General features: G+C 36.0%; 1 protein-coding gene across 12 annotated transcripts in view; it reads right to left on the bottom strand.

Moving 5' to 3' along the window:
- KLF12 (KLF transcription factor 12) overlaps positions 1-12,046 on the bottom strand; it is a 407,719-nt gene that overhangs the window by 25,841 nt on the left and 369,832 nt on the right. For all 12 annotated transcript variants that reach the window (XM_072976354.1, XM_072976357.1, XM_072976356.1 and 9 more), the window contains one exon: positions 78-235. In XM_072976354.1, coding sequence (XP_072832455.1) covers positions 78-235 — 158 coding nt within the window. The remainder of the gene's footprint in view (positions 1-77; positions 236-12,046) is intronic.

The raw sequence follows: 12,046 nt of genomic DNA on the forward strand, positions 1-12,046 counted from the left end.
AACTGTTTCTGCTTCCAGCAGGTGGCCCTTTCTGGACCCTCACCGACCGTCAGGTGAGAAGCCCTGCAGAGCTGTACCTGTATGCGTCCTTCGATGAGCCTTCAGGTGAGAACTTTTTGTGTACACTTTGTTACATCCCTCAAAATCACATCTGTGGATCCGCCGTTTTCTGGAGTCGGGGGATTCAGATCGTCTCTGGCGTCTTGTGCTCTCAATACTAAATGGTGAAATTGAACTGGAAAAAGAAAAAGTAGATGGAATTGGTGAGAAACACAGCCCTCTATTGTGGTTCTGGTGGCATGAGATCTGAGCCTCAGACTTGGTGGCCTCATATAGACGCAAGGCCCCAGGTCCACATTTCCCGCTGTCACTTTCTGGGACACATTTGAATTCTTAATCTCAAAGACAGGTAGCTTGACCTATTTTTGAGGAAACACTCCTAGGGAGAATAAGACATGCTTAAAACAACAACAACATGACAAAAACAAAAAACTAAATGAGAGCAGTTTTTGGTGCTTTCACATTGGACAATGGTAAGTAGATCTCTATCGTCCAAAGAGACAATCTAGTGGCGTTAAAATTATCCCTCAAAGTTTTGAACTTCTGAATACACTTAAAGAGAACATTTTAGGAAGACCTGTTATAGACAGATGACAAAACGAATGCACTTAATAAGTAACATGAGGGTCTGAATTGCATGTGACGACATATAAAATCGTACAACATACATTTCAAAACAAGCGAGGTCGGGCTGAAAGAAATGACATCAGTACATCAATAATATGACTCATGACAAGCTATTTCTGTTCCATAAAATGCACCTGACATTTAATTTTTCCAGTTGGTGGTTTTTCACGCTGAGGAATAAAGTGCATTGTATTTAAAGATTAGCTGTTCCACATTATGAAAAAAAAGTTTTAACTGTGAAATTTGGCCCTGACTTGTACATTGTTTAATCTTAACGCCACAGCAGAAAAACAGGATTAGTTTGTAATGTCAGGTAACTGATTAACATGTACTTCTTCAAATCTTAATCTCTTTTGATTGAGAAATGAAGAACATGACTCACCTTTTTTAGTTATTCATGAAGTTCTTTACAATTACAGTAAAATATAATCAAAAGCAATCACTCAAATTTCTACTATAAAAAACAACTGCTGTTAGTATTTTGACATATTTTCCTCCAGCTTTTCCATGTTTTGATGCTTTTCAAAATTACTTTTTTACATTTTGGGGGGGGTAGTTAGGTTTATTTACTTATTAATTTTTAATGGAGGTACTGGGGATTGAACCCAGGACCTTGTGAATGCTAGGCATGCACTCTACCACCGAGCTATATCCTCCCCCTAAAATTACTTTTGATTAATAAATCACTCATTAAAAAAACTGACCACCACAGATAAAGATGAAACCCGTCCCACCTTGTCTTCCATCATTATCTTGATCTCGTCTCCTCCTCCCAGGGAAAAGCTCTATCACCAGTTTTCTTTAAAGTCTTCCAATTCTTTTAAATTATGCTCGCCTGTGTGTATCTGCATTCCTGGAAACTCATTCTATTGCTCTGTGATTTTTAAGAGACATATACATAATAAGCTGTTCATACCATCCCCCAACTTGTTCTACACTTGACTTTTGTTCACTCAAAATTAAGGATCTGAGATCTGGCCATGTTGATACAAACATGGTAGTTTATTTATCTGAAGTGCCATATATCACAATTCATTGATTCTAAGATGAATTTTTTCACATTCCAATGTCTCTAAAATCAGGATGCTTCTGACATTTGATGGCTTGTCATGGTTCAATTGACGTAAGTTTTTTCTTTCTTAGTGGTACATTAAGTAATGGTGTATTTTACAATAAGTGGTGTTTTAGCATAGATCAGGAGTTGGTAAACTTTTTCTGTAAAGGCCTAGATGGTGAATATTTTACTTTGACTGAGAGTCAGATGGCCTATGTTATAACAAATCAACCCTGTAATTGCAGCATGAAAGTAGCTATAGATAAACACATAAACAAACGAATATGACTATATTCCAACAAAACTTTATTTACAAAACAAACAGTGGGCTGTATTTGATCCGTGGGCTGTTGTTGGTGGATACTTGACTCAGACGAGATATGGGAATATTCTCATGAATATTCATCCCAGAGTTTTAAAATCCATTTCTTATGTGATGGACATATAGATTGTTTTTAAGATTTCACTATAACATTACTCCAGTGAATTTCTTTGAATGTCTCCTTCCACATACATGCCTTTTAAGTTTCCATGTATCTTTCCACTTGTACAAATAACAGAGTCAGTAGCCAAAGGTCTAGATGATTAGATAAGCTCAAATATAAATGATGTTTATCTATTTGTGTCAAACACTTTTATGCAAGATCTCTCTTAGTTGAACGAAAGACCATATGGGATGGCTGAATGACTTTTTCAGCCTTCTTATCACTCAGTGCGGATTTGTGGTTTCCCACATACCTGACTCAGATGCAGGGATTGGAGCCTATTGTGAAAAGAATCAAAATAGTGTGACTGGCCTGCCCCGTGGAAGAACAGCTTTAGAAAGAGCACTCCTGATGAGGCATGTTCTGGCTTAGGGTATGACTCTTGTGAACAAGTGAGCCTGTACATGTGATGACAGTGCAATGCTAATTCCTTTCCTGACTATCTAGTCATGAAAATCAACATAGATCTTTTCACTGGGGACCTCAGAAATAGAGACTTTCACGTTGTGATCTGCTTGACACCTTTTAAATCGAGAAAATGACATGGTATTGCTTTCCTTCAAATTATAACTTAAGTCTATAATAAGAGCACTATGTTTTGTACAATCCTTTCTACACATTAATAGGTAGAAGTCTGAGTGTAACATGCAAAATCACACACACACATATTGTTTTGTCTGTAATTGATTTTAGCTACTTATCCTGTCATGTATTCACATATGCTGAGAAAAGTGAAAAATACATCTGAAATCAAACCCCATTAACTACTAAGCAGGTCTTTAAGGGACCATTGAAGTAATGATGCTATACAGTCCATCAACCACTGAACTACATGGCAGGCAGGGAAGGCAGAGCAAAGGCTACAGAATGGCATGAAATTGCTTCACTCGGATTTCTGAATTCACATCAAAGTCAAGACCTGTTAGGTAGACGGCCTTAATGTTCTACAAAACTTCATACCCTGGTTTTCCTAATTTTAAAGTGAAACGTTTTAGGACGTTATGAATAACAACCACCTAAAGGTATGTGTAGTAATAATAATAGCAGTAATAATAATAATAATAATTTTTAAAGGTATGTTCAATGATAGCTGGACCCAGCAAAGCTAGCTTTAAAATGACATTCAATGAGTAAAATTTCTCACTGGTTTCCCCTTTTTAAATGGCAGAGACCTCCTCAGAAGATGTCAAAGAACCTTAGGTTAGGCTGTACCTCTCAGAACTAGTATTTGATCTCTTTGTGCAAAGGCAGGAAGGTAAGTAGAGCTGAAGTTAAAAAGAGTCAAAAATGCAGAAGAGCTTAAAGAACACAGGAAGAGGTGAGGATAATCCAGCTCCATGGCGGGGCTGCTATGTACAGGAGCCCACAGCATATGGCCCTACAGTTGGTGAGTACTGGAGGTGGAAGACAGCCATGGGTTGGGGGTTTGGCCACGCCAAGTCCGTGGCAGGAAATCTGACAGTCCAGGTGCTGGTAACAAGTACTTTTGTGTCTCTGGAGCCCAGAACTTGTGGGCGTTCAAGAAACATCTGCTAAACAGAATGAATGAATAGATGGATGGATGAATGGATGAGTGTATTAAGTCAGGTATTCCTAATTTTAGTTTAATATTATTGACTCATTAATTCATCCATAATTGGTTAATTAATTGTTACTAGGATTCTCTGATTGTAAGTCTTCTGATAATGGTCACTTGGGTCCTCAGTCTTACACTCATTTCCGTTACTTTCATGTTTTAAATGCTGTAATATACAAAGTGGCTACTGAATATCAGGGCTCCCGGGTAACCACACGTACATAAGTGTCTTGGTTCTCTGCTCTAAATTCAAGAAAAGGGCATTCTAAAACATGGCTTAAAATTAAACTAGATGGTGGTGAATGAAATAAAAATCTTCCCTTTGATCCTTGGTGAGCATCTAGGTAAGCAGGAAAGGGTGAAGGAATGATTCGAACTCTTGGCAATACCGTCCTGTCCTGTCTCACTCTGGGGCTCACAAGCATGGTGTTTGGTAACAGAACAGCTCTAATTACACGTTGGGTGTTTCTATTCCGTCCTTTCTATGCCTTCTGAGCAATAAGCTCTTTGTTTTGAAGGCACTTAAGGTATCTACAAATGCACGCAAACTGACTTCTGCACTTCAAAGAATGGAAATGCGCAAGTGACTGCTGCAGACGCCAGCGTCGGATTCTTCCAATAATCCTTAGTAATGAGCTTGGTATGATGAAAATGGTAGCGCAAAACAGTTGCTAGTGTGTTCCCTGACACTGTACTAAACACATCTGTGCAGTTCAAAAGAACAATTAAGTAAAGGCCCACTCCCTTCCCCGGAAGGTAAGATCATTTAGAGAAATGAGTGAACACCTGAGGGGGCCTCACGGGCACTGCGTTGTAATGATTAGATGCAGAGAGAACAAATGAGTGAATCATGGCTTCCGTTGCACAACAGTCCCACTTGGAATGGCAAGTTAAATTAGAATTAAACCCAGAGAGGCTCGAAAAGTCACATCCAGGAACAGCTCTATTTAAAAAGAAGGCACTCCATGGCTGCCATGAAAGAAATTAAGGTTAACTGTAATCAGCAGGTAATAAAAGACCATTTGTCACGTGTGACCTTAGTGTGATGAGACGCCCTTCGCTGAAACTGGAGTTTCTATAGGAATCCTTTTTTTTTTTTTTTTTTAAAGCCAGGATGTTCTTTTAAGGCTGGGAAGAGGACACCCACATATCCTAAATTTTAGAACAAGAGCAGAAAACAGAGGAATAGAAGGTGTGTTAGCCAATTCGCACAATCTCAACACAACTCCAAGGAGCAAGGTGGAGGGTAACAACGACAGGAGACATTTACAGAATGCTAAAGGCACTGCTCTAAATGCTTTAAGTTTCAAAGCAACTCTCTGAGGTCAATATTATTCCAATTCCTAGTTCACAGATGAGGAAACTGAGGCAAAGAGAGGTGAAGACCAAGGCCAAAACAAAGTGGGTGGCCATACCATGATCTGAACCCAAGTGGTTGACTTCAGAACCCAGTCTTAATTATTATGCTGTATTGACTCAGATATATGGGAACATAAACCAGCATGTAATAAAATATGAAAAAGCAACAAAATACCCTGTATCATTTAAATTTTCCCTCTAACCCTACGATAGAAAACACCACCACATAAAAGTAGTCTTAAACGTAGCCATTCTTAAATGATAAGGCATATACTTTTAAGAATTTTACTGTAAACTGTTTTGTAAATACTGCCAGTAGAGGTACTCAGTGTAATGACTTACTATTAATCTCCCTAAGAAAATACTTTCTCAAGGTTGCCGTAAAATATATATTTGTTTTAATGGAAATGTTTTCAGGAGGCTGAGGTTGGCAGTGATCTGCAATTATGTCTTCCTTGACCATCAAGGCCACAGAACTCGTTCCTTCCCTGCCACTTTAGTTTATCTACAATTTTACCAAAAAGCATTTAGAGTTGGCTGCACGACAGAATTACCCAAATGCAAGGGGGGACATTCAGTTTTAAAAGTATATTTTGTACTATTTCCCAAAGTTTATTTTAAAATTACTTCCAATAGGACATTAAATACCACCTACTGGAATTCTGAATTAGCTTCTGCCACAGAATAGACGGAAGTTAGAACAACTTCCTCGTTAGTAAATCAAACACCACACCAGGAATGAAATATTGAGGCCACAAGCCAAGAAAAGAGTTGATGAGAATTTCAGTCAATCAGCAGTTACATAAGTCTGAGTAATCGAGATTCTATTCATGTGGACAAGCCAGACATTTGTAGGTTTTTGCAGGCTTGTTCTTAACCAGCAGATGGCTCTCAGAAGCAGGCATCTTTGTATTTACCTTCCATACTATAACAGACTCTATCTAGCTTCTATCAAACCATGTCAATGCCTTTTCTATGAGATTATTAACTGGGGAAAAGGTGTTATGTAGACATATTCACCATCCAGTCCCCAGAAGCTACATTCCAAGTTAGCACAGATCCATTGATCTGAACTTCCCCTTTCACTCCTGCCCATAGTTCCTGCAGAAAATTACTTCTGAGCAGATTGAAACTGTAAGATAAGTAGTTGACAATCTTTCCAGAAGCTGTGACTAAAACATTATACCACTTCACGTTCAAATTTGGGTCCAATAAAAATTAAAAATAAAGTCGTTTTCACAAATGTGTAAGTTAAAAGCAATACATTTGCTGAAATATGTCAAAAAGCTCAATCTTTTTTGGCATATATTCAACTAGGAATTTGACACTTTTATCACGCAAGCAGATATGTCCAAAATATATTTCTAATTATTGCTTTATTTTAATAAATTAAATCTTCTACTAATTAAAAAATGAGGAGTTTATGAATGAATCTTTTTTTAGTTGGGTCTGTGGATAGATTCATAGTATATCATGATTTTCCTCAAAAGTGACAGCTGCTACCAAGTATCTTTCATCACTATCCAGGACCATTAAAATACTTAAAACTGGTGCAGGCTCATCTTTCTGCTTTTTTTTTTTTTGATTCATCAAATTTTAGCAAGTAATATCAGAGTCTGTTTAAGTAAAAGGTAAAATGGATTAACAGAAAAAAATGAATCATTAATGACATTTGCTGTGATTGGTTATATTATTAAACTTTTATGATGAATTTAGATTACAGGTTGAGAGAAGACTGTTTGCTAACAAGGAAAATCCATCTTGAAAATACAGTATCTCCTTAAAATAGTTCCTTTTGGGGGAACATTGTATGTAATATAAAGACTTTTCTCCATAAAATCAATTCATATCACAGGATGGAACAGGAACACTGAAACAACTGTGGATTCCTGGATTACACTGGACAGGGAACAGAAGACACAAAACTTGTTGAAATATTCAGAACATGTCCACAGAATTTCTTCAGAAAACACTGGGGTTTACATTATGTTCATGCCAGGAGTTGTAGCTTGATGGATCATTGAAACCTCAAAAAACAAAAAACCAAAAAAAATTTCTAGGTCTGGACAGATTAATTATTTTAAATCAGAATGCCTTTAAGGCAGGTGCTGTCCTCCCCAGACCGGCACGAGCCCTAACACCCATGTTGCCTTAGGGCAGCACTACACATTTATCTTACTGGGGTATCCCTTGAATCCATCTGATTTTGAGACCCTCCAGAATCACACTAAGTTAGAAAAATAAGTTCTCCTTATTTCATAAAAGATAAACTTACAACTATTCAAGAATGAAGATATGGTCATATGTATGTCTCTGTAGAATGCAGCATTATCAAAAGGTGTTGAGAAGAATGACAAGAGAGGAAGGAGCTTGGGGAACACAGTTCACCCCATGAGGACCTTCCCAAGTACATACAGTGGAATCTCACCACAGCCCTGCTCTAGGGCAGAATTTGAAATGAAGATTAATTTTTCTGTGTCACAAAGATCTTCTTATTGACAGATTCACTGGTAAGGTAGTCACATGGATGTACCCCGGGCAAGTCTAGTATATAATAAGACTCTGTCTTAACTACTGAAACATATGTAAAATGTTTCAAATACACAGTTCTAATGAGGTACTATAATGCAACCATCAATAAACTTTTTAAGTGACCATCAACACAAGCCTCCATCTATTTTATGCTCATCATTAACCAGGTCTATGTTACACTAGAGATTTGTTTTATTAAAGAGCACTGAAATTATATCAGTTAACTATCTGGCAGTTGCGCTTACATAAATTTTTGAAACAGGTTTTAATTGCACATACAGGGATATATAAATAATAAGACCAAGTAGAACTCATTAATAATGTCTTACTTGAGTTTTTTTGGCCAAAAGGGCTATCTGGTGTTACAAATAGGCATTCCTCCTATCATAAAACATGTGTGTTATTTGAATTTTGGAGAAAAATATCTCATCTAATGGAAGGACTATTTTATCTTTTTTTTTAACTAAAAACTCAATTCAATCTTCAAATACTCAGACAAATTAGTATTGGAAAAGTCAGAAGGTATATTAAAGTGATCCAAATTCATATCTGAAAGACACTTAGAAGATAAGGAAACCAAGGCTCAGAAAGTTAATTAAACTAATCTACACCAAGCCCACACAGCTAAACAGCAGCAGAGTTGGAACCAGACATCTAGTTTCTTGACCCAAGCTAGGATTTTTTCACTCTGCAATGAAGTTGTAGAAAGACCTGTGTCATAATTTTTGCTTAGTATAAAGGAAAATCTGCTGGGCAACACTGATACTCTTTTTTTTTTTCTTTTTTCATCAGATAGAACTAAAATACCCACCTAATTTACTTCTTTGCTTTGGCTACTAGGAAAGTCAGCCACAATAGCCTAGGATTTGGCATGTTTATTTTCCAGTCTAACTGTACAGCTCCCAACTCCAAAGTATATAGTTTTAATTCTATATAATAATTCTTCAATGTATGTCTCATCAATTTCTTTCTGAACTAGGGTGAAGTGCTAATAATAAATATGGAGAACAAAACAAAAACAAAGAAGTGAAACATGCTGATCTTATCTTAAAAATGGAGAAAAAGATGTGAAATTTGAATCTGTATTTTAATATGCAAACTTCTAAAGTTTTGTGATCAATATGCTCATATTATTACCTTTAAGGAAAAAAGAAAACAAGAATTTTTTTTGCTGTGGTTTCTACAGAAAAGCACTGACTCTAATCTAAAAATCTACATATGAATGATAACTCATAAATTATTAGCTATGGTGTCTTAGACATTTAATCTTTCTGATTTTCACATTCTCGTATTTCAAATGTGGAGTTGTCACCAAGACTAGCCTAGAGTAATGTAAACCAAAGTCAATGTCCAAAAAATCTCCAACACTTCTTAACCTTGGGGGTTCCTTCTTCCTTTTTTGGTTAACCATTTTATTAAGACATAATTCACATACCATAAAATCACCCTAACCAGTGTACAATTCAGTGGCATTCATTACATTCACAATGTTGTACAACCATCACCACTAGCTTGCTTTAAAATATTTTCATCATCGCAAAAGGAAACTCCAGACTCAGTAACAGTCATTCTCCCTTCTTCCACTCCCACCACCAGCTCCTGGCAACTATTAATCTAACTTTCTGTCTTGATGGATTTGGCTATTCTGGATATTTAATAGAAACAGAATCGTACAAATGTGGCTTTTTGTGTCTGGCTTCATTCACTTAAACATAAAGTCTTCAAGGTTTATCCATGTTGTAGCATGCATCAATACTTCATTCCTTTTTTTCCCTTTCAGTTTGAGATACAACTGACATACATCACTGTGTAAATTTAAGGTATATACTATAATCATTTGATTTGCATACATCATGAAATGATTGATACTTCTTCCCTTTTCATAGCAGAATAATATTCCATTGTATAGATACATCATATTTTGTTTATTCATTAGCTGAAGGACATTTGAGTTGCTTCCACTTTTTGATTCTTATGAATAATGCTGCTATAAACATCTGTACAAGTTTGTGTGTAGACATATGTTTTATATTCTCTTGGGTATATACCTAGTGGTGGAATTACTAGATTATATGGTAATTCTATTTAATATTTTTAGGAATTTTCAAACTGTTTTTCAAAGTGGCTACACCACTTTATAATTTCACTGGCACTGTAAACAAAGTTGCAATTTCTTTTGAGGATTAACTTCTTTTGATCTTTACCAACACATTATGTCTGTCTTTTTCATTTTAGCCATCAATGCATGAAAGTGGTACCTCATTATGGTTTTGATTTGTAACTTCCCTAGTGACTAATGAAGTTAAGAAGCTTTTCATACGCTATAGAAAAGCCACTTATATATCTTCTTTGGAGAAATGTCTATTCAAACACTTCATTTATAAACTGTGTTGTCTTTTTACTGTCAAGCTGTAAAATTTCCATATAGTCTGGACACAACATGGATATACAATTCGCCACTCCCAATGTGTGAGTTTTCATCTTCTTGACTGTGTTCTTAAAGCACAAAAGTCTTCTATTTTTTATGTTCCAGCATTATTTGTTAAAAAGATTATTCTTTCTTCATTGAATTGTCTTAGAACCCTTGAGAAAATCAACTGATCATAAATGTAAGGGTTTATTTCTAGACTCACTTCTATTCCACTCATCTATAAATGCACACTGTCTTGACTTTATATCTTTGAGGAGAATTTTGAAGTTAAGAAATGTTCATCCTTCAAAGTTATTGTTTTTTCAAGATTACTTCCATATGAATTTTAGGCTCAGTTTATCAATTTCTGGAAAAGAAAATTCAGTTGGGATTTGGATAGAGATTACACTGAATTTATTTATCATTTTGTGGAATGCTACCGTTTTAAACAACATTAAGTCTTTCGATCTATAAACCCAGAGTATCTTCTTTCCCTTTGAGAGTTCTTAAATCTTTTATATATAATGCTTTATAAAAGTTTTCAGTGTTCAAATCTTGTACTTTCTTGGTTAAATTTATTCCTAGGTATTTTCTTCCTTTTTAAGTTGTTTTAATGGAATTATTTTCTCAATTTCATTTTCAGATAGTTCATCGTTAGTGGATAGAAATACAGTTGATTTTCATATACTGATACTATATCCAGCAACCATGCTGAACTTGCTTATCAGTTCTAAGAGGTTTTTGAAGGGATTCATTTGTGTTTTCTGTATACAAGATCATGTCAATTGCAAACAGATAATTTCACTTCTTCCTTTCCAATCTGGATTTCTTTTCATTTCTTTTTCTTAACTGCCCTGGCTAGAATTTGACTGAAAGTGGTGAGTATGAACATCCTCGTTTTGTTCCTGATTTTAGAAAAAGTATTCAGTCACCCATCAAGTATATTAGATGTGGGTTTTTCATAGATGTTCTTTATCAGTTTGAAGAAATTCTTCTCTATTCCTAGTTTGCTGAGTGCTTTTATCATGAAAAATGCTGAATTTTTTTCAGGTGCCTTTTCTGCATCTATTGAGATAATCATGTGGTCTTGTCTTTTAGTCTATTAATACAATGTATTTAATTGACAGATTTTCATGCGTCAAACCAGCCTCATTGCTGGGTTAAATCCCATTTGCCATGGTATATACTCTTTTTGTAGGTTGCTGGATTCAATTTGCTTGTATTTTGTTGAGGGCTTTTGCGTCTATATTCATAAGGGATATTGTTGTATAGTTTTCTTTTGATGTCTCTGTCTGGTTTTTGGTATCAGGGTACTAATGGTCTCACAGAAACATTCTGAGCTCCTTCTTGACCTTGGGTTCCATGATACCATGTTTACGTCAAGAACCATTCCTTACTACATAACTATTTGCTGACACTTCCATTTTCTTTCCAACCTCAATTTTGCTCTTAGCCTGCTTTTATGGAGCTGATGTTTCTGACATTTCTATGCTCCTGGCCTAGAAGTTCTCACCTAGGACTGCTCATATAGCATTACACTCTTGGTGCTATACTGTCCACCAAATGCATAGCCCTGGCCCATCTTTATTCACCTAAGAAGAGTTTGATAAAATGTTTGCAAGCTTTAAAGCATCATGTAAATATGACCACCTTCCTAGAGGCCACTCTTTTCCATTGTTGGTAAAACACTGTCTATTATTCTCAGAGTATTGTTAGATATTACTGCAGGCTCTCAATGTGTACCGTACTGTTTACAGTAAACTTACTGCGTACTATGAAATATTGCAGGGGGCATAACAGTGGCTTTTTTATCTTCATACATAAGCTGAGAAGATCGTCAAAAAAATTACACAGAGAGTGGCAGGGTAGCTATTATAATTGGCAGTCTTATAGATGAGAAAATAGACGTTCAGAATGGTTAAGTGTCTGGGAAATGATAGACT

This window comes from Vicugna pacos, chromosome 14 (genome assembly GCF_048564905.1).
Source record: "Vicugna pacos chromosome 14, VicPac4, whole genome shotgun sequence".
In the NCBI taxonomy this organism is placed as follows: Eukaryota; Metazoa; Chordata; class Mammalia; order Artiodactyla; family Camelidae; genus Vicugna; species Vicugna pacos.